General features: G+C 35.2%; 1 protein-coding gene across 3 annotated transcripts in view; it reads right to left on the reverse strand.

The window, feature by feature from the left end:
* gas7a (growth arrest-specific 7a) overlaps positions 1–23,839 on the reverse strand; it is a 42,262-nt gene that overhangs the window by 10,782 nt on the left and 7,641 nt on the right. For all 3 annotated transcript variants that reach the window (XM_073833729.1, XM_073833721.1, XM_073833713.1), the window contains 6 exons: positions 15,128–15,217; positions 10,696–10,808; positions 8,709–8,783; positions 8,223–8,301; positions 7,558–7,689; positions 3,583–3,706 (listed from right to left, as the gene is read on the reverse strand). In XM_073833729.1, coding sequence (XP_073689830.1) covers positions 3,583–3,706; positions 7,558–7,689; positions 8,223–8,301; positions 8,709–8,783; positions 10,696–10,808; positions 15,128–15,217 — 613 coding nt within the window. The remainder of the gene's footprint in view (positions 1–3,582; positions 3,707–7,557; positions 7,690–8,222; positions 8,302–8,708; positions 8,784–10,695; positions 10,809–15,127; positions 15,218–23,839) is intronic.

Genomic DNA, 23,839 nt, shown 5'->3' on the forward strand with positions numbered 1-23,839 from the left:
CCAGAAGTACATTTTTGATGTGAAGATTGGAGTAAATTAATCTGATTTTGTCTTCTGTAGCTTCTAAAGGGCAGTACTAAATAAAAAAATATATATATTTAGGCAAAATAAGAAAAATGCACACATTCTCATTCTGTTCAAAAGTTTACACCCCTGGCTCTTAATGCTGAAAAGCGTTCAAATACACAAAAAGTATGAAAAACCAAAGAATTTATGGGACCTGAGCGATTTTTCTGAAGATCAGCAGGCAGTTTAACTGTTCAGGACAAGCAAGGGACTCATGAACAACTATCACTAAACAAAAAAACACAGCTGTGGATCAGGTAACATAGTATTAAGAATCAAGTGTATGTAAACTTTTGAACGAGGTCATTTTTATCAATTCAACTATTATTATCTCTTTTGGACTAAATGTAAATTAAATGTCTTTTATTCTTATTTCGGTAAAATAATTAACATTTTGCAGATTATGCAAGGTGTATATAAACTTTTGACCTCAACTGTACATTGTATTAAGTAATCAAATGTGTAAAACAATGCATATTCTTAACTGTGCAAATTAATTAAATATTTCTTCTTATTAAATAAATTCAATGCACGCAGACTGAAGTAGTTTAAGTCTTTTGTTCTTTACAAAATTGATTCAGTCAAGAGCAGCATTTTCTGTCTTTTGTTGTTTGATTAACATGAATATCACACAGCAGGAATATTTGACTGCTGTCACTTTAAAAGCTACTCAGATCCAATATACTGTTACACGTGTTTTCTTTCTCAGCTGTTTGCTTTTATTTAAGACATAAATTACTGTGTTTATGAGAAATCTTTCAAAGACGGGCATTTTGACCAGTGGTGGATGAAGTACACAAATCAAGTACTTGAGTAAAAGTATAGATACACTTAATACAATATTACTCCAGTAAAAGTAAAAGTACTAATTTTTCAGTTTTACTCGAGTGAAAGTACAAAAGTACAAAAAATTTTGTGTACTTAAGTAAAAAAGTACTGAACTATTTTCACAATTTTATATAGGCTACTTAATTTAATTTCATATTAGCATATATTTTTTTATAATCCTACTGTTAAAAAAGCCTTGGATTTTCCAAAAATAATCACTAGCCTATATGGAGTCAAGATATATGTTTATTATTGATATGGACTACATTGATGAGAGTGATGTAGTAATGTTCACTGTGAAGCTTACACTGTCGATATACCTGAGAGAAAACTGATTTTCTGAGAAATCTCATTTTCATCAGTAAGAAAAAAGTGTTTTAAAGCTTGTTGTTTTGCAGAACGTCACAGTTATAAATGATATGAGAATAAGGCCTGAAGTTAGGAAGAACATTTTAAGGAAAATGTAATTATATTTTCATAATATTTTTCTTATTTCTCAAACATTGTCTGTGGTGTAAAACACTCCTGGCCAAATATTTACTTATTTTCAGTATGGTTATGAATAAACACGTATATCTGTCTACTAGGCTAGTTGATCCAAACAATGTAAAAAAATTCCGTCGTCGGCATCCGTTCGTCTCTGGAGACAATGGTATAGCTTCATTTGAGTCTACCTGCACCGCCGAGAATGGCTGAGCAGTCCGACTCGGGAGTGGCAGTCCCTGCCGCACTTTCTACAGGTGAAGGCGGATGCATTTTCGTTTCGCTCAGCCTCTGCACACGATGTACCCTGCCTGACTGCGAGCCTCCAGGCTGGTCGGTCGTCTGCTTGACTTTCCTATGAGTTGTGGTTGATGGAAAACTGCTTCATGTCCTTCTTGCAGATGTCTTTGAATCGAAGTTTCGGGAGCCCTGTATTCCTTTGGCCCTCAACCAGCTCGCCGTAGAGGAGGTCTTTGGGAATGCGGTCTGCGTCCATGTAGTAAATGTACAGCGTACAGCGTCATGTAGTTCAGTAAAAAGTACGATCTTATGCTTTGGAATGTAGTGAAGTGAAAGTAAAAGTTACTCAAAATAAAACTACTCCAGTAAAGTACAGATACTTGAAAAATTTACTTAAGTACAGTAACGAAGTACAACTACTTCATACACATTCATTGACACATACAAGTGTGTGTATTTAACCGTTCAAGGCCTATAAAGTGGCAAAACTAACTACCGCGCTATATCAGCACCATCTTCACATGTGTGCGCCTCTATGACAGTGCTTCTCTCAGACAGTGCACGCATATAGTAAAATGAGTTCTCTTTTGCTGCAGATACTGCTTCATGACCTAAAATAACTTGTTTTTAAACAGCAATGTTTAAAAATGAGTGTAAAAAATAGGTATTTGTGACCACATGGCACAGCAACATCACAAGACCGTGTAATTTTTGTGCGTGTTATTTCTTCCTTGTGTATGAGCTCCACATTCTTTTGCATTATACTATATGAGCCATAAAAGCCTGATCTATCATCTATCAAATATGTTACAAACCATAAAACACAAACTATGGGTGGTTAATAAAAGAGCGAAAATAATGAACTGTCAAAACTTACTCATGTAATTTCAAAGCCATATGACTTCGGTAGAACACAAAAAAAGATGTTTAGCAGAATGACCAAGCTGCTCTTTTCCATTAAGTAAAAAACATTTTGCAACTACAGGTTGTTAGGCACCAAATGTACTATATTTCAAGTCTTCTGTAGGTATACAATAGTTTGTTTGAGGACCAGACTTAAATGTAAGTAATCATTCCTTGAAACCTTTCCCATCTCCTGTAGTTCTTAAATATGTTCCTTTAAAGAAAAAAACGTGTATTACAACGTGTATGGCTTAATGTAATGTAAATGATGTCTCTTATTGAAATATGCAGCAGAAAACCCATTAAAGACTTCAAAAATCTGCATCGTTTTATACATATTTTGGACAATAGGGTGGCGCAATTATTTCAATGACATGAAACGGCTGCACTCAGTGAGCTACTGCTGCTACCTGTTGCTACTTTTACCGCAGCACAACTTGGAAAATGAAATACTGACACAATGCCATGTTGTGTGGCTTTTGGTGATAATTTTCAGGCGAAGGGCAATAAGAGACATGATGTAAATCTTAACTGCTTTTCCTAGCAATAAGAAGAGGAGAAAGAATGGGAAGATAGCTGTGGACGAATACAACTTATTAAAGACTTGCGTCTTTGTTCTCTTCACTTGTTCTCTAGCCCTGATGCCTTTGAGGCTTTTAGTAGCAACAGAAAAACTGAAAGAAAATAGCAACAGGTAGCGCCAGTGCAACCATTTCACGTCATAATGGTGCCCCCCATAGTCTAAAATATGTAAAAAACGTAAAAAAAAAAACAAAAACATTTTTTATTGGTTTTCTATTACATATTTCAGTACAAGACATAATTTACATTATATTAAGCCATACATGTCATATAACCCAGGGTTCCCTTTAATAAATTATCATATTCTTGGACTATAGAGCCAAAATATCACCCCTGCAAACGTGAACTAGCATTGTTAGTTCCAAAATTCCATGGGTTATTAACAACTGGGATCAAAGGAAAGTGTCTTCAGGTTTATTGTGTGTAGTAAGACCATATTAGCTCAGGCTTAATGAACTGCTTTTGTACTGATGCTCTGACCTGCTTGTGTGGATTTCCGCCGGGCTTTCTTAATATCCTCCTCTGTTTTGTTGCTCAATTTGATCTCAAGCTGCTGTGTTTTCACTTCGAGATCCTTCTGTCTGTCTGCTAGAGCCTTCCGTGCCTGCAAAAGACAACACCAATAAGCAATGTAAAGACTTTAGCTTAAATATATAGGGTACAAAATATCCATAACAATTTTTTAGGTGTCTAACCCTTAAAAAATATGTTGATCATCAAACCAAAACCTGAGAGACTTTCTTTTCATTTTCTATGGTATACGCAATATTTTCAATCTGGAGCTATTACTGTTGTTATTAGATGTTCCCACTCTGCTGCAAATGATCACATGTATTCACCTTTTTCTTCAAAGTAAGCATATGGGTGAGACTTCCAGTTCATTATCCACTATTGGATCATTCCTCGACAACTCAACTGGAGGTCCCTCGCTCAAATTTTTGATTTTGCTAATACTATTTTCAGAAGAAAGATAAACATGTATAGTGATGAAAGGCAAAACATTAAATGTCATGGATGAGTATTTACTGAGTAGTCCATTAATCTTTGTTGCATTATGTGCCAAACCATTCAAAAATGGGGAAACACCACTTTTCAAGTTTTGTCTCCAAGGTTTGCATGCCTGTAACTGATGAAGTATTAAAGATACCTTAATGCCCTTTTAGATATTGGGTCTTTACCAACTTTCCTTTTGGCATTTTCACTTTTAAGGCCCAATATGGTTTGGTTCCAGAGATATTGGAATTTCAATATGGCTCCAGAAGTAAATTGTTCAAATGGACATTTTCAGTGGTCAGAAACCAAATACTGTATGGGTCAGTTTGCAAAAATATATTTCTTTTAAAGAGGAATGTCTAAAAAACAAATAATGTTGAAACTAGAGATGTATCTTGTTTCCTTCCATGCATTGAACATACCGGAGTGCCATAAAAATTCTTTTTTCAAAGTTCGCCTGCCTACAACTGAAGTATTAAAAATATCACAGTATGATTTTAGATTCTAGTTCTTAATAAACGTTTCTTATGAAATCTTGATTTTCAATGCCCTACATTGTTCAGTCCCAGTTAATGTGCCTCAACTTTACCATTTCATTGCACTTTCAGCATTCAGACAGGTATGTTCTATGCAAATCTTTTGATAGAGAGAAACAAGATACAATTCTAATTTCAACATTATTTCTTCTTCAGACACTGTTCTTTAAAAGAAAATTAGTATTAGCTATATACAAAGTGACCAACATTTGGTTTTAAACCACTGAAAATGGATAATATTTAACAATATGGACAAGGAGCCTCATTGAGATCCCTAAACCTGAACGATATAGGGCCTAGAAAATTACGATTCCAAAAGAAAGGTTTATTTTAGGGCTGGGAAACGATTAATCGCGATTAATCGCATCCAAAATAAAAGTTTATGATTGCATACTGTATGTGTGTGTACTGTGTGTATATATAATGTATGTATAAATACACACACAAACATGTATATTAAAGAAAACTGAAAATAAAAATTAAATTAAAATAAATAAAATATTTATAATTCTATATATAATCTAAATTAAATACAAATATAACTATCCACACATATAAGTATTTTTAAAGGCTATACATGTATGTGTGTGTATTTATATATACATAATAAATATACACAGTAAACACACATTTAGTATGTTAACATAAACTTTTATTTTGGATGCGATTAATCGCGATTAATCGTGTCCCAGCCCTAGTTTATTTACAACTAGAATCTAAAACCATATTGCAATATCTTTAATATTTTTTGAGTTATAGGCATGCAAACTTGGGCAAAAGACTATTTATAGCACACAGACAAGTATGTTCAATGCAGTTGTCTTGACAGACTTCTCTAGCTTCAACATTATTTGTTCTTCAGACATTCCTCTTTAAAAGAAAAGAAGTATATTTTTGCTAACTGACCCACATTTGGTTTTTGATCACTGAAAATGTGTACATTTTAATGATATAGTACTGAAGCCATATTAAAAGTCCCATTTTTCTGGAACCGAACCATATAGGGCCAGAAGAAAAGTTTGTAAAGACCCAATATCAAAAAGCGTATTAAGATATATTTAATACTATTTCAGTTACAGGCATGCAAACTTTGGAGACAAAACCTTAAAAAAGTGCTGTTTCCCCATTTTTGAATGGTTACCATTGGCACATAATGCAACAAAGACTGCTAAAAATACTAAAATTGCCAGCAGCCATATCACCCTGTAGCCCAAGACTGGTTGCCCACTGAAGCTAAGCAGGGTTGAGCTTGGTCAGTACCTGGATGGGAGACCTCCTGGGAAAACTAGGTTGCTGCTGGAAGAGGTGCTAGTGAGGCCAGCAGGGGGTGCTCACCCTGAGGTCTGTGTGGGTCCTAGCACCCCAGTATAGTGACGGGGACACTATACTGCCAAAAAGCACCGTCCTTCGGATGAGATGTTAAACCGAGGTCCTGACTCTCTGTGGTCATTAAAAATCCCAGGATGTCTTTCGAAAAGAGTAGAGGTGTGACCTCGGCATCCTGGCTAAATTTGCCCATTGGCCTCTGACCATCATGGCCTTCGAATCATCCCCATATTCCAATTGGCTTCATCACTCTGTCTCCTCTCCACCAGTCAGCTGGTGTGTGGTGGGCGTTCTGGCGCACTATGGCTGCCGTCGCATCATCCAGGTACACACTGGTGGTGGATGAGGAGATACCCCTGACACTGTAAAGCGCTTTGAGTGTCTAGAAAAGCGCTATATAAATGTAATGAATTATTATTAAAATTCCAATATCTCTGGAATCGAAACACATAGGGCTTTAAAACTATTCACTCAGTAAATATTCATCCACAACATTTAATATTTTGGCTTTCATCACTATACATGTCTATCTTTCTTCAGAAAAAAAAATATTAGCAAAATCAAACATTTGAGCCAGGGAATTTTTTGAAATTTGGTTGATTTGACACGGAATGACCCTATAGGGAACTAACAAGAAGAAAAACGTGTGGTAAACGATTTGCTTTGATTTGATTTAAGATAATACATTAGAATCACATGGTAAGTCACACCAATTAGCAATATCAAGCAGCAAAACGAGCTGTATTGTACAGCTAAAAATAGCTGGACGAGGATGAGACCGAAAGCCAAACCCATAAAATTTACAAATGGCCGCGCCTGCTCTTACAGGAAAGAAAAGGTGGATAAACCAATGCATGCCAGCTTCACTGTCTGCGATCCTATTGATAGCTGCCGCATTGCGAGGCAGTTAAACTGTGCTCAACTTTGTTACATAGCCTATGGTCACTGTTGCTCATGTCGCCAGAAATGGCCAACTCTCATTGGAAATGAATGATGGATATGGGGCCTGGGGTCAGCGCTGATGTTTAATCAGCAGGATGAACACAAGTGAATCACTCAAGGCATCATTCTGATGTGTTCTCATTTCTCATCCAGCCATCTGCTGTCCATGCAAAAGTTTGAACAGGCGTGTTGACACAATGGCTTCAAGACATAAATCACAGTCTGGAAAACATTTTAGAACCATTTGAACCACAAACACAGACTTCAAAAGAAATTTTAATTAAAAACGCTTGATAAAATCAGTATGGACAGTTACCCTGTGAAAAAAAAAAGTACACTTTATAGCATACTCTTCAAATTAGGGTTGAACCACTGTCATCTGAACTATTTTAATGATCTCCATCCATACTACTGTACCTTTCTGGGCCTTGAACGTGTCTGTTGCATTGCTCTCAGGGTCAGAAAGCTCTTAGATTTCATTAAAATATCTTAATTTGTGTTCTGAAGATCAACAAATGTTATGCGTTTGGAACGACATGAGGGTGAGTAATTAATGACAGAATTTTCATTTTTAGCTGAACTGTTTCTTTAAATGTACATTTAGTGAACTTATTTTGCACAAGGGTTTAAACAAAACATCCAGAGATAGAGTTTGTACCTTCTCCACAGCAGCATAACGGCTGACCAACTGCTTCCTCAGGTCAGCAATGTGGTGGTCGTATTTCTTCATGTCTTTTTTAAAGTTGTCTCCTCTGAAGGTCAGTAAAGGCTTCTCGACTTCACTCTGGAGCTGGAGACAAAATCCTCTGCATCATTTACTGAATGGCATATCTGAACACTGAAGAGCATCTGAAGTGAACTTATGAGATGTTGTTTACTGCATTTCATTGCATATACTGTAGTATCAAGCTCAAATTTTTGCTTCAGTAATGATGATGTTCTTTAAAAGAAAGGCTTTTTGTTTTGCCGTCTCCGTAAATCATACGTGATCTGAGGGAATAAGACTGCAGAATCACCTCCATCTTTTCTGCCAATTAATCACCCACACTGGCGCTAAATGGAGCACGCTAGTGTGAACACGGGAAAGCACAGCGGTGGAAATAGACAAATCACAGCAGACTGAGGAAAGCTGTGTAGCTCATTACATACAGGCGGCTAATAACATCTCTGAGGGGAAGCTATTCAGTACAGCACAGAAATGAAATAAAGGCCAGATATTTCATCTTCCCTGACAAAGCATGAGCTCGAACTGCCAATTTCTCAGCTGGATCTTAAATCACCTCTACTGAGAGATGTCATAACAGAAAAGTGAAATCTGCCCACCTTTGAGGAGAACTTGAGATGGACCTCGGCTTCATCAGCTAGACTCTTCTTTAGCTGGGCCCAAGCTTCTCCAATTGTCCTAAATCAAACCACAGCCCAGGAAAGATGGTTAAAGCTATTGTTTCACTCTTAAACATAAGTGTACTAAAGCAAACATTTTAATTTGACATTGTCTCTCTTTAAGTACACTAAAGTGGCCTTTTATTTAATTAATATTGCATTGTCTGCAAGTACATTTATTATACTACACTACGAGTGCATATTCGATACAATTAAGCATGTGTTAGGACTTTTTTAAGTACATGTTCATTTATTATTTAATCAGCAATCAATATTTTTAGCAGATTTTCATCTTCTCAACTTGATCTATATACTTTATCTCAAAGCTACATTGAGTTAAAAATAGTGAAGGAAAAGCAGCTAACAGGTGTCCAGTATACAAATACCTTTAATAGTACTTAAAAACAGTTCTTTAATGTAACATACCCTTCCTCTTGTGCCGCCATTGGGAACATGGAGAGTTTGGAAAGGTTCTTGGCATATTCCTCTTCAATTTTTATCCTGAAACATCAAGCATTCATCAAGAAAAGAAAGAGATGAAAAAGATTTAATGTGGCATCATCTCTTACAGTCTTACTGGCAGAACGAAAAGTATACAATGCCAATATTACAGTCATTTGGATTTGTATCATGGTAATGCTCTTTGTTTTTGAATATAGTTATCCTTCAGCACTCTAATATATAAGTATCATGGTATTACTATGTAATACCGTTACTTATTATATTTTGTAATAAGTATCTGATCCTGCGATTCTTATCCATTCCTATCCTTTCAAATGGAAGTCATAACATTGGTTTGATCAAACCCTGTGAGTTTGTTTTGATTCTGACATTGAGTCAATGTGAAAATCATTCACAAATGCTTGCCTTTATAATGTTAATTATTTTGGTGTATTCGAACCCTTTCCAACAATGACTGTATGATTTTGAGATCCATCTTTTCACACTGAGGACAACTCAGAGGCTCATATGCAACTATTACAGAAGGTTCAAACTCTCACCGATGCTTCAGAAGGAAACATGATGCATTAAGAGCCAGGGGTGAAAACTTTTGAACAAATTTTGCCTAAATATCATAATTATTCCATTTAGTACTGCCCTTCAGAAGCTACAAAAGACACTTACATGTTTCCCAAAAGACAAAATAAGTTGAATTTTCCCTGATCGTCGAAAAGTCCCCCCCCCCCCAGCTCTAACGCATTGTTTTTCCTTCTGGAGCATCAGTGAATGTTTGAACCTTCTGTAATAGTTGCATATGAGTCCCTCTGTTGTCCTCAGTGTGGAAAGATGGATCTCAAAATCATACAGTCATTGTTGGAAAGGGTTCAAATACACAAAAATGCTGAAAGACCAATGAATTTGTGGGACCTGTAGGATTTTTCTGAAGAAAACTGTTCAGGACAAACAAGGGACTCATAAACAGGTATCACTAAAAAAAAAACACAGCTTTGAATGCGTCAGGTAACAACACAGTATTAAGAATCAAGTGTATGTAAACTTTTGAACAGGGTCAATTTTATAAATTCAACTTATTTTCTCTTGTGGACTATATGTAAACATCTTTTATGTGAAATATCTTATTCAGGTCAGTACTAAATAAAAAATAACATGCATTTTGTATGATCCATCTTATTTTGGTAAAATAATTTACATTTCAGATTCTGCAAGGTGTGTATTTAAACTTTATATGATGAGAAAGTTACAATTTGACAGAAAAGTATTTTGGTCTTGTTTTCCAGTAAAATAACTAACATGATAAGTTTGCATGAGCAGCAAAATTGCATAGCATATTAAGACATAAGAATCTTTTTGTTTCTGGTGTAAAGTTTTTCTTACCCCAAAAAATCTTGATGTAGGAAAAAGTAATCTTACAGGCTTTTATTCACATATAAACACTGATCGAGGTGGAAAGTTGTTATTACAGTGTCAGGGGCAGTAAAATCTCTTTGGTCGGTGCAAGACGACAATGTACAATTTCAACAAAAAGAAAAAACAGCAAGATTTTTGTAACTCTACTTCTACAAAATGACAAAAGAATGTGCATCTGCGGTGTTTTTGCTTTTGTAATCAATTTATGAAGGTTCTGTGACCAGTATCATTATACTTTTTATGCTATCATGGCTGTAAAACACTGTGATATTTTGTACCTTCCATTAAAAAATCAATTTCAACTAATTTTTTACCATTCATTTTAATCTATTGAATCTAATATGCTTTCTCACTGACACACCCTGAACTCAGAAAATGCTGGTGATGTTTATGTGCTTTCAGCTCGTAATTACAATCTTTCAGACATGACCTGAATACACCAAGAGAGCACATCAAATATGGTAAATGTAAACTCAAACACGCATGTGTGACATGAGAACAGACCTCGTTGAAAAAAAAATACTAATGAAGAAACTGGAACCACCTTTCTCTGATGAACTCTGCCATCTCTTTCTGCATCTGCTTCCCCTTCAGCTGTTTCTGCAGCAGAACTTCGAACCCTGTCACTGTGGCCCCCTGAGGGTCCCTCTTATCGGCCTGCAGAGGACAGAGAGCCTTTACACACACGTGGCGTCATGCATGCTACCACTTCATCAGCACCAGACTGTCAACAACACGTGAGCGCGATCAGATGTGTGTGAGTGCGGCCACATGTGTGCGTGAGTCACAGCGTGGGCTTGCATGAATCAGAGCAAGTGGGAGGGGGTGTACACCCTTGCGGGTGTTACTGTGAGTGTGCGTTTCAGTGAAGGGTGTGTATAGGTTGTTGAGGGTATGACTAATGTAAAGTGAGGGCTCCTGATGCTGTGTATGTGTGCAGCATGTTAATGAAATGTGCTTTTCTCTGTATGTGTGTGTGTGTGTGTGGAGGTGTAAGAATCAGCTGTTGTGACGGCCGCTGACGTGACGTCCCACACATGACAGAAGTGTCTTAACCTCTTCACACGCTTGGCTTGAGAAACAAAGCTTGGCCAGGAAGAATCTTCCTGACAAAATATTCCTGTTATCGCTTGCCTGTGTTGAATTGAATTGAATTGAATTGTTTCTTCAGCAGAACAGATGTGGAGAAGTTTAGCATTACTTGCTCACCAAAGGATCTGCAGTGAATGGGTGCCGTCGGAATGAGAGTTCAAACAGATAATAAAAACATCACAATGATTCACAAATAATCCACACCACTCCAGTTGATCAATTAATGTATTGTGAAATGAAAAGACGCTTGTTTGTAAGACACAAATCCATCAATAAGACGTTTTAACGTCAAACCGTCGCTTATGGACAAACTTTATAACATTTCCTAACACTTCCTCCAGTGCAAAAGTCCATCCCATGTTGTCCTCTCACATCAAAATCACCAACATATTTGTTTAGGACTGTTTGTTTTCACTTGTAAACCGTGCTTGATATCCACATATTTTTCTTCTGATTCAGACAAGGTGACTTTTTCACTGACAAAAGCAATATTATGGATAAGGATAGAGGACTTCTACATTTCTATTAAGACTAAAAACATCTTAATCATGTCTTGTTTCTTACAAACATGCAGTTTTTTTTTTTTTTTTTTGCTTTGTAAGACATTAACTGATGGACTGGAGTCATGTGGATTACTTGTGGATTTTCTAGACAAGTAAAAATTATTTTCTTGCTTTCAGAAAAAACAAGTCAAAATTAAGTGAGTTTTTCATTAGAACAAACGAAATAATCTGCCAAAGGGGAGAAAACAAACAAAACAGAAAACACGATTATTTTTCTTTCCCCATTGGCAGATTATTTTGCTTGTTTCAAGCAAAAACACACTTAATTCTGACTTTTTTTTTTTCTTCTGAAAACAAGCCAATAATTTTTACTTGTCTAGAAAATCCTTCTTGATTTAAGAGTTTTTCGATATTTTGACTGGAAACAAGACAAAAATAGTTAGTAGACAAAAAAAAGTAAGAAAAGCATTTTTTTCTAGTGTATCAACTGTTTAAACTCTCATTTTGACGGCACCCATTTACGGAAAAGGATCCACACTGCAAAAAATGCTTTTCTTAATTCGATTTTTTGTCTTATTTCCAGCCAAAATATCAAAAACTTCTTAAATTAAGAAGGATTTTCTAGACGAGTAAAAATTATTTTCTTGTTTAAAAAAAAAAAAAAAAGTCAAAATTAAGTGAGTTTTTGCTTAGAATAAACTGAATAATCTGCCAACGGGGTAAGAAAAAAAATCTTATTTCAAACAGAAAGCACAATTATTTTTCTTTCCCCACTGGCAGATTATTTTGCTTGTTTCAAGCAAAAACACACTTAATTTTGACTAGTTTTTTTCTGAAATCTTCTGAAATCCTTCTGGATTGAAGGAAAGCAGTTTTTTACATTGCATCAGCTGTTTAAACTCTTATTTTGATGGCACCCATTCACTGAAAAGGATCCACACTGCAAATAATGCTTTTCTTACTTGGATTTTTTGTCTTTTTTTTCCAGCCAAAATATCAAAAAATTCTTTAATCAAGAAGGATTTTCCAGATGAGTTAACAAAAAATCTAAGTAAGAAAAGCTTTTTTTTCCATGCACTGGTGATCAAGTGATGTAATGCTAAATTTCTCCAAATCTCAGCTCTTGGATTTCATCAGAAACATCTTAATTTGTGTTACGGTTTTGGAACGACGTGAGGGTGAGTAATTAATGACAGAATTTGTATTTTTGGGTCAACTAACCCTTTAAAAATATTATTAAAAACTGTGTCATGTAGATTCTGCTAGTGAATGCACAATGATTGCCTCAGATGAACTGTAAACGTCCTTCTGGATCTCATTTTCACTTTCTTTGACACGTCTTAACTGTGCATGGGGCTCAAAGTACATTTTTTCGGAAACCTGTCAGTGGTGATGATTTGAGGAAATATACAGTCATAAATCTTAAACAGTCCTAGTGTTGCTGAGCAGTTGCTAGGTTGTTCTGGTGGATGTTTACTAGCCTAAGTCTCTCTCCCAAGTGATTTTCTGGTCTCTAGATATTGCTCAGCCTCCTCCATCATTGTAAGTTATCTCATAAGGTAAGTATAAGGAACAACATAGCGATGGTAGTTATCTTACCCAATTTTTTGTCTCAAATAAAGTCTCATGTATTGATATTAAAAAAGAGCACTTTCCTTGACACTCTTATATGTGACCCTGGACCACAAAACCAGTCATGAGGGTCAATTTTTTTGTAAATTGAGTTTTATACATTGTCTGAAAGCTTAATCTAGGAACAGGACAATATTTGGCCAAGATACAACTATTTGAAAATCTGCAATCTGAGGGTGCGAACAAATAAAAATAATGAGAAACTCGCCTTTAAAGTTGTCCAAATTAAGTTCTTAGCAATGCATATTACTAAACAAAAATTATGTTTTAATATATTTTTAGTAGGCACACTGTAAAAAGTTTTCACCAGTTTCGACTTAAAAACTTAAGATTTTAAGTTAAATCAACTTAAGTCTTTTAAACTCACAAGTTATATCAACTCATTTTTATTGCAATAAGTTCAAATGACTTGTAGTTTTAAGCTGGTTTAATTTAAAAACTTAAGGCAGCTGCTGAACTTAGGTTTTTAAGTTGAATCTGGTGAAAACTTTTTACAGTGCATTTTACAAAATGTTCATGGAACATGATCTTAATATCCTAATGATTTTTGGCATAACAGAAAAATTGATCATTTTGACCCATATAATGTATTTTTGGCTTTTTCTACAAATATATCCGTGTTACTTAAGACTTTTGTGGTCCAGGATACACACGTATAAACAACAACACAGTGATGCTCATGTTTACAGCATCATGTTAGTCACATTGTATAAAAAAAAAAACGTATAACTTTAATAAATTAAAATAAATAAAATTAAATTATACAAAATAAATACAACACAATTTAGCTGTTTATCCTTAAAATAAAATAAAAAACAAACCACTCAAATAAACATTACTCAAATAAATTCCTCTTGTTTATATGAAAAAAGACAAAACAAAATCTATAAAAAAAACTAAATCTGATTAAGTAAGTGATTCACAGCCCTGCTGTGAAATGCCATCTGTCATAAAAATGGCAAAACAAAACCAAAGAAATATGTCCATATACTGAAATAAAGCTAGGTCTTTCTCGGGTCGAAACGTTGGAAGCTTTAATTTCAATGTGTGGATGAATTCCTTCTTTATAAAACAGTGAAAACCCTTACTTCACTCGTCACTCATGTCTGTTAGTCATCATTTTTACATTGCTATTTAAACCTTGCATGATGCTGTTTCTAAGCAATTTTTCGGTTTAGTTTACTTTCCTAAACCATTTTTACTCACATTTGTGTGCCTGGAGCACAAAACCAATCTTAGTAGAACAGGTATATTTGTAGCAAGAGCCAAAAACACATTTTATGGGTCAAAATTATCGGATATTAAGTAAAGATCATGTTCCATGAAGATATTTGGTACATTTCTTACCGTAAACTTAATTTTTTATTAGTAATATGCATTGCTAAGAACTTCATTTGGACAACTCTTCTTGTTTTTCTTAATATTTGGATTTTTTTGCACCCTCAGATTTCAGATTTCCAAATAGTTGTATCTCAACCAAATGTTGTCCTATTCTAACAAATCATACATAAATAGAAAGCTTATTTATTCAGCTTTTCAATTTCAAATTGACCCTTATGACTGGTTTTGTGGACCCTGTGTGTGCTGTATAAGTTTGTCAAAGGTGTTCACAAGTTGTTTTCTGTCCTTCTAATGGTATTAGATTGGACTGCCTCAATACTAATCCTTATAGTCTAGTATCAGTACTCAGCCACAGCGGTCCACCAAGGATGATTGTCCTCTTTCTCTTTCTCAGTCTCTGTCTCTCACCCAGAAATAGTCGCAGTAGCTCCATTCATTGGGCTTGAGAAGCTGCTGCTCCGGCGCAGACGCGGACACAGGGAAGGTGACGCAGTTAATCTGTGGTGAGATAAAACAGAGGAAGGTCAGCTCACAGCATGTGTGCGCGTGTGCTGTTTTGTCAGGTTGGTTTTATTTTCAGAGGAGCGAGACAGAGATGGCTTGTGTATGTCTCAGAGGGGAGACAAATAAAAGGTCACCATGTAAAAGAAAAAGACTGGTCATATAGACTGTGACCTATTACAGCCTGAGGATGGACAGAGTGATGGAGAAAAAGAGGGAGAGAGAGAGAGGGTAATGGCAAATAGTTTTAAAGCCACCAATGGCTCCATAAAGAACCTTGAACATCCATGGAACCTTTCAAATGCAGTAAAGGTTGTTTATAGTCGAAAGAGGTTCTTTAGATTTTTTTAAATGTTTTTCCAAATGGTTCTTTTAGAAACTGTTCATCGAAAGGTTCTTTGGGGAAACAAAAATGGTTCTTTTATGGCATCACTGCGAAAACACCCCTTTCGAACCTTTTTTTTTTTAAAGAGTGTAGTGGACTCAACAGGTTAAAGATTCGAATTGCAGTTCAAATGCAGCTACATAGATCCCAACTGAGGAAAAAGTGTCTTATCTAGCGAAACGTCATTTTCTAAAAAAAAAAAAAAAAATTAATTGATATACTTTTAACCACAAATACTTGTCTTGCGGTTAGTTCTTTGTCTGTGCACTTGTAAAAAAAAAAAAAGGTAGGGGAGAGCGAAAAACTATTTAAAATACACATTTATTTATTTATTTTTTTTAGAAAATGGCCAATTTTTTCACTAGATAAGACCCTTATTCCATGGCTGGGATCATGTAGAGCCCTTTGCAGCTTTATTGAAACTGCAATCTGGACCTTCAACCTGTTGGCCCCCATTGAAGTCCACTATATGGAGATAATCCTGGAATGTTTTCCTCAAAAACCTTCATTTCTTTTCGACTGAAGATAGAAAGACATGAACAGTGAACTAATGTGAACTAATCCTTTAGGTGTGAATTGAATGTAATGTTTTCAGACACGTAATAACACATTAATTTCAATTAGATGAAAATGTATTCTAGTTTGAATGTATATCAAATGCAATTAGCTGAAATTTAGAGTGCATTTTGACCCACTTGAGTATGTTTTTATGTGTCATTTTTTCATAATTGCTTCTGTCATCTTTGAATTTTTATTGAAGTGTGCTGTCAAATGTCTAAGTGTCTCTCTTTAAGTACACTTCAATGGCTGTTTATTTCATTAATATTCTATTATCTGCAAGTACAGTTCTTTTAATATATACTTTTAACATATGAAGTACACTACAAGTGCACATTCAATACAATTAAGTGCACTTCTTTTTCACAATGGTAGGGCTACACTGCAAAAAAATGCTTTTCTTAGTTATATTTTTTTGTCATGTTTCCAGCCAATATATCTAAAAATTCTTAAATCAAGAAGGATTTTCTAGAGGAGTAAAAATTATTGTCTTGTTTTCAGAAAAAAATAATAATAAGCAAAAAAATCTGCCAATGGGGTAAGCAAAAAAAGTCTTATTTTTAAATAGAAAGCAAGATTAGTTTTCTTTCCCCATCGGCAGCTTATTTTGCTCATTTTAAGCCAAAACTCAAAATTAACTCAACTTAATTCTGGCTTGTTTTTTCTGAAAACAATTTGTACTTGTCTAGAAAATCCTTGATTTAGGAATTTTTAGATATTGTAAGTTTACATTTAAGTAAGAAAAGCATTTTTTTTTTGTAGTGTACATTGGGATAAAGGCCCCATTCTGATCATAAAAGAAAACATTTATATACTTTTTAACAACAAATGTTCGTCACACTAGCTCGACTTCACACATTACGTAATCGTGGTGAAAAGGTCATGTGTGACGTAGACTGAAGTACCGCTCCAGTGTTTCCAAAGCAAATGTGCAAAGAAAGTCAAATGCACAAAAAAAGGTAAAAAGTCAGACTACTTTGGAGTTGGAAGAGAAAATGAGATGTAGTTTTTCATCTTACCCTACCTTTTTTAACCAAAGGACATAGATGAAAAACTAACCGCACATTATCTTTCCAACGTAATTACGTAATGTGTGAAGTTGAGCTGGTTTGGGTTTTTTATTTTTTTTAAGACTATTCCTCAGGCTTAGATTGTGTGAGTCCTTTAAAGCTGCACTGAAACTGCAATTTGTACCTTCAACCCATTGATCCCCATTGAAGTGCACTATATGGAGAAAAATCCTGGAATGTTTTTCTCAAAAACCTTCATTTCTTTTCGAGTGAAGAAAAGAAAGACATGGGGGTGAGAATATTAAAATCACTACATTGTTCAATCCATTGACTTCAAAATCAACCTTTTGCACACTCTGACTATATTGCAGTGCATAGCGTTAAATAATTCATATTTCCAGAGAAAATACAAAGCAAAGGGCCTTTTACCCAAGGGCTGTACCATTCTCCACAGAATGCAGGTATGTTGTAAGCTGTACGCTATTCCATTCAAAACACAGCCAGAGATTCGCTCACAACCGCGAAACAAGCTGATTTGTTAAGAGTGAGTTTCCCAAACAATCACATCCAGCACCGCTGCTATCCGTTCCTACCTCAGACTGCAGTTAGTGTGTGTGTGTGTGTGTGTGTGTGTGTGTGTGTGTGTGCTCATAAAGTGTTTGAGTATACACTCTAGGGTCCATGGCGTCTCCAATTAGCCTGTAAGCACTGCAATTATGTAATGCTCACCATCTGTACCGCCTCCCTGCCACTGCCAAACAGGATGTGCTCCCTGCCATAGCCCTTCAGTGCCTCTTATACACACACACTCACACTTATTCATGCTCAAATACACCACTGTAAACAAATTGGTCTTAACCTCTTGTAAGCAAGGTATTTTGCAGAGTTATGTTAATGGTTAAGACATTTTGTTGACATCTACTTTAACATGCTACTGTCATTCATTTTCTCAAACTCAGTCGAGGCGGAACAACTGTATTGCATTTTTAAATATTTTTTATTGATTTAATCAAGATACTGCTGAACTTTTAAGAAATCCACCTCAGGTATGATGTACCAACACACAGAAACTGAAAGAACACCACAGGGATGTATGTTTTATGCAGACTTATTTATTGTTCAAACTATAATTACTGTTTTAGTAAAAATGAAATTAATATAGCAATGATTTTAATAAAGTAAATTATGATAGTATCACTCTGTCTGTACCTTATATAACTGGCATTTTGTAACTGGAAATATATATGGCTAATAGCAGTCTGAGTTAGCGAAAATCTAAACAAATATAGCGGTTATTATTATTTTTTAATTTGTTGTGCAAACAAAAACATTAATATTTTCCCCATATAGGCAGAATTTCATCAGTATTTAAACTAATAAATTATTAAAATTATTTTGATTAGAAAATGCATTTTTAATACAAAAACAAATGAAATATTTTCCCCATGTATGCAGAATTTGTATATAAAGTATTTAAATATTTATTTTTATAACCTATTTAGATATAATAGTAATACATAATGGTTTTGACATTTCTAATAAATAAATAAAATAATACAAAAAATAATAAATAAATTGGGATCAATAAGAGTTATTTTTATTTGATTTGATTTCATTTAAAATTTAAAATTTAGATTTATTTTACATTCAAAGGGACGCCCCAGCAGCACACAGACATAAAACCACATAATAAAACAAAAAACACAAACTAAATGCAAATCAAAACACAAAATAAAACTAAAAAGTAACAAAAAACTAAAATGCAAAGTAAAAGAAAACTAAAGAAATGTAAACCAAACTAAATTCAAAACTAAAAATGCAAAAAAAAAAAAAAATGCAAAAAAAAAAAAAAAAAACATACAAAACATTATTTTGTTTTATTTTTTATTTTTTACAATATAAAAACGAGTATAAAATGCATTTTAATACAAAAACACATTCAATATTTTCCCCATGTAGATAAATTTAGGCACTATTTAAGTTATTAAATTATTAAAATTATTTTGATTATAAAATGCATTTTTAATACAAAAACAAATTTCATATTTTCCCCATGAATGCAGAATTAGCCAATATTTAAATTATATAGTGTATTTAAATATTTATTTTTTTTATAACCCATTTGGATATAATAGTAATACATAATGGTTTTGATATTCCAAAAAAAAAAATAAAAAAAATAAATAAATAATAATAATAATAATAAATAAATAAATTGGGGTCAAAAAGACTTTATTTTTATTTAATTTTTTTTTTAATAATTTATACATTTAGATTTATTTTACTTTCACAGGGACGCGCAGCAGCAAACATCTAAAACGAAACGCAAAAACACATAATAAAACAAAAAACGTAAAATAAAACAAAACAAAACAAAACTAAACTGAATGCAAATCAAAATACAAAACAAAACAAAAAAGTAACAAAAAACTAAAATGCAAAGTAAAACAAAACACAAAAAATTAAAACTAAACTAAATACAAAACAAAACAAAATGCAAAATGCAAAAAAAAACAAAACAAAAAAAAAATAAATAAATAAAAAACAGAAAGACCACCACAGGGATGCATGTTTTATGCATGTATTAATATGTGGTTGCAGTCGTATTTATTGTTCTCACTATAATTACTCTTTCAGTAAACATGAAATTAATATAGCATGATTTTAATAGTAAATTATGATATTATTACTCTGTCTGTACCTTATATAACTGGCATATTGTAATTGAAAATATATATGGCTAATAGCAGTCTGAGTTAGCAAAAATCAAAACAAATATAGCGGTTGTTATTATTTTTTAATTTGTTGTGCAAACAAAAACGATTATAAAATGCATTTTTAATACAAAAAACAAGTTTAATATTTTCCCCATTTAGGTAGAATTTAATCAGTATTTAAATTAATAAATTATTTATTATTATTATTTTGATTAGAAAATGCATTTTTAATACAAAAAAGGTAATATTTTCCTCATGTATGCAGAATAAGCCAATATTTAAAGTATATAAAGTATTTAAATATTTATTTTTTATAACCCATTTAGATAATAGTAATACAAAATGATTTTGATATTCCTAATAAATAAATAAAATAATAATAAAAAAAATTGGGATCAATAAGACTTATTTTTATTTTATTTTATTTCATTTAAAAATATTTTTATACTTAGATTTATTTTGCATTCACAGCGATGCGCAGCAGCACACAAACATTAAAAACAAAACGTAAAAACACATAATAAAACCAAAAAACGTAAAACAGAACTAAACTAAACTAAATGCAAATCAAAACATAAAACAAAACAAAAAAGTTACAAAAAACTAAAATGCAAAGTATAAGAAAACACAAAAAAAATTAAAACAAAACTAAATATAAAACTAAACAGTATTTTGCAATATTTTGCATATCTGTTTTGCAATATTTTTTCAGATAATATATATTGGCCAGAAAACTACCAAGGCAATCCGTGATGATTTATGACTGTTCTATCTCATCTCAGCAAACCATCTCTGAATGCTAACTCCTCAACTCCATCATCAGCATCATTTACATTAGCACAAAGCAAATTCTGCAAACTTGACCACAAAGACACACACAAAAAAACATAATTACGATAATGACATTGGATAGACGGCCCTTGCATGTGCAGAGTGATAAGACCCTATCCACTCACCCCAGACGCGTCCTAATCTGATGGCGTTTGAGCTGATTTACTCATTCGAGCCTCGTCACTTTGTTCATTTCATGCCTGGAAGATCGCTCTGATTGTCGTGGCCGCTAGATTTTCCCTTACAGTGCCGCCACATCTATCACTCCCGTTGTTTATCCTTCCCTCTCATCCTCCACAAAATGAGCCCATTCATCAGATTCAGGCCCATCTCCTCTCTTTATAACTCCTCGGCGAGGTGATCCACACTTATCAGGAGCTTATTACACCCTCTGTCCACGCTGAAATACATTCCCCTCCACATACTTAAAAATCCAGCCTTTTCTGCAGTGATGTAAGGTCAGTTCACATCCACCATAACTGTAACTTGAATCACCATTTTGGACACCGCAGTGGTTTTGCATCAGTGCAGGAAGAGCTAATACTTTTGATATTGCAGTAAACTGGTTTGGATGAGGGCCGCAGATATTTCAAACATGGGCTGTGAGTGAAATCTCACACTAATCAAACATCAGCTCTACTCGTGGGGCTCTAGGTAGGGCAGACATCTACACAGTGGGTGCATTTCAAATATATCATTTTTCGTTTTTATTTCTTATGCAAATACCACCAACAAATTTATCTTTTAGCCAAATTTTGGCATACAACTCTTTGTTTAAAGGGACTGTTCACCCAAAAATGAATTTTCTCATTCTCAGCATCATCTCATCCAAACATTGTACACCAATTACTTTACTGATTGTACGAAAACTAAAAAAAAAAAAAAAAAAACTAAACAAAATGTAAAACAAAACACAAAACATAAAATACAGCACAAAAAATAAAACCAAAACTAAATGTAAAACAAAACAAAATGCAAAACAAAATACACAAGACAACACAAAAAGTAAAACAAAACTAAACAAAATACAAAACAAAGCACAAAAAACACAACACAATAAAACACAAATGTACAACAAAACTAAATGAAAACAAAAGACAAAATGTAAAACAAAACACAAAATGAAATATAAAACACAAAACAAAATGCAAAATAAAACAAAACACAAAACAAAGTAAAACAAAACCAAACATAAAAAACAAACAAAACAAAAATTAAAACAAAACTAAATGTAAAAACACAACAAAATACAAAAGTAAAATAAAAAACACAAAACTAAAAACAAAACAAAAAGTAAAACAAAATAAAATGTAAACAAAAATTAAATAAATAAAAATAAAAAAGTCTACTCCTGCCTGTATTGTGGAATATCCCTTGTGTTCAGGGCCTAAAACTAACTTTTTGCCACACCTGCCAATGGCCGGTGGCGTGAGAAAATTCACCAGCCAAATTTCTTTTTTTTACTGGCCATGAAACTCTTTATATGTTTTTATGGTGTAATCACTACATTTTCAAGTCAGTCCATGTTCATATTTAGTGCAAACAATGAGCTGTCACTTTAATTCAGAGCGTCCAGCACAGCAAAAGTGGCCTGCATACCACGAGCTACCCGGACGATACTTTCTATAATGCTAGTTTGCACATCGCATGCAGAGCACCGTCGTCCGAGGAAGGGCCTCGAACTAATTTCGCCGCCTTCATGGAGTGTACACTGTTTTGACATGGTTCCCCTTCCACTGCCTGCCACTCCGGACCCAGCGCCCAGCGGAGTGGATGCCCTAGCCCAGTGCTGACGCAGAGCCCCTCTCCTCCCTCCTTCTACGGAGGTTCCCACATCCTTCTGTTCCCATGTCCAGTCCAGAGAGGGCTCTGGTTTCCACTTCCTGCCTAGAGGGGGTCTCTACGTCTTGTTTAGAGGGGGCTCCCGTTCCTGAGTTAAACCCAAAGAAAGACTCTGTTCCTAAGGGCATCCCGAGAGCCTGGAGGCTCACAAATGCCCACCCTCCCACCCACTCCTGCCTCCTCCTCTGCTGTCAACTGACAGCCCCTCTGCTCACCTGCAGTCCTCCATCTGTGCTGTGGGTTCGCCCCGGGTCTGCCAGTCTCCATTGGCGTTACAGCTGGAGGCTCCCTTGTTTCCACCTCCAGTCCCAGAGTCCAGGACTCCGCCTCGGCCCGTCGACCTAGCGGCTCCACCATTGCTCCTAGCTTCCTCCTCTCCACCGTGGCTCGGCAGTCCACTGGCTCCACCGGGCTCCCACATCCCTCCGGCTCTGCCTTGGTCTGTTGTCAACCGTCCTGCACCTTGGGAATCTATCCTCCAGCTTTGCCTTGTCCCTCTGGCTTTGTCAGGCTCCTTCGTCCCTCCGGCTCCACCTTGGCACTGTCACTCCAGTTCCACTGCAGCCTCCTGGATCCACGCCTCCGCATTGGTCGCCGGTGCCATCGGCTCCACCTCGGTCTTTTGGATCATCCTAGTCGCCCTGGATCTTCAGCTCTCCACCTCTGGCTCGGACTCCTCTGCCACCTGTTCTGCCGACAGAGGGAGGAGCCATGGAGGAGGAAGGGCTGACAACCGTGGGCCGTCATCATGGCTGTGGCCTGGGTCCCACATGGCTCCTCCTGCTCCAAGTCCTTCTTGTCTCCCCCTGGTTTCCTCCTTGGCTCCTTTCACCGTCGTCTCTACCTTGGACTCATCCTGGTTCATTGTCCTCTTCCCAAGTCTCCGCCCAACTTTCCACTCATGCCTCCCTCTGTTGTTATTTCTACAGTGCAACACTGTGTTTGTTTTCCCTTACGATGTGCTCCATGTCCCAGTTTCTCCCTTGCGTAATTATGTCATTTGGTTCAGGTGTGTCTTATGATTAGTCCTCGTTGTCCTGCGCATTTAAGCCCCAGTCTGTTCAGTCTGAGTTTGTTGAGTCTACTCCTGCCTGTATTGGGGATTTATCCCTGGTGTTCGTCTATTAAAAGACTGTTTATGTTTATCTCCGTGTCTCCAGTGTGGTTTATGCAACATGTAATGTGACATAGGGATGCTCGATTTTGGCAAAAATCATAATCATGATTATTTTGGTCAATATTGTAATAACGATTATTTAATACGATTATGACTGGG

The sequence above is a fragment of the Garra rufa genome, chromosome 1 (assembly GCF_049309525.1).
Source record: "Garra rufa chromosome 1, GarRuf1.0, whole genome shotgun sequence".
NCBI classification, from domain to species: Eukaryota; Metazoa; Chordata; class Actinopteri; order Cypriniformes; family Cyprinidae; genus Garra; species Garra rufa.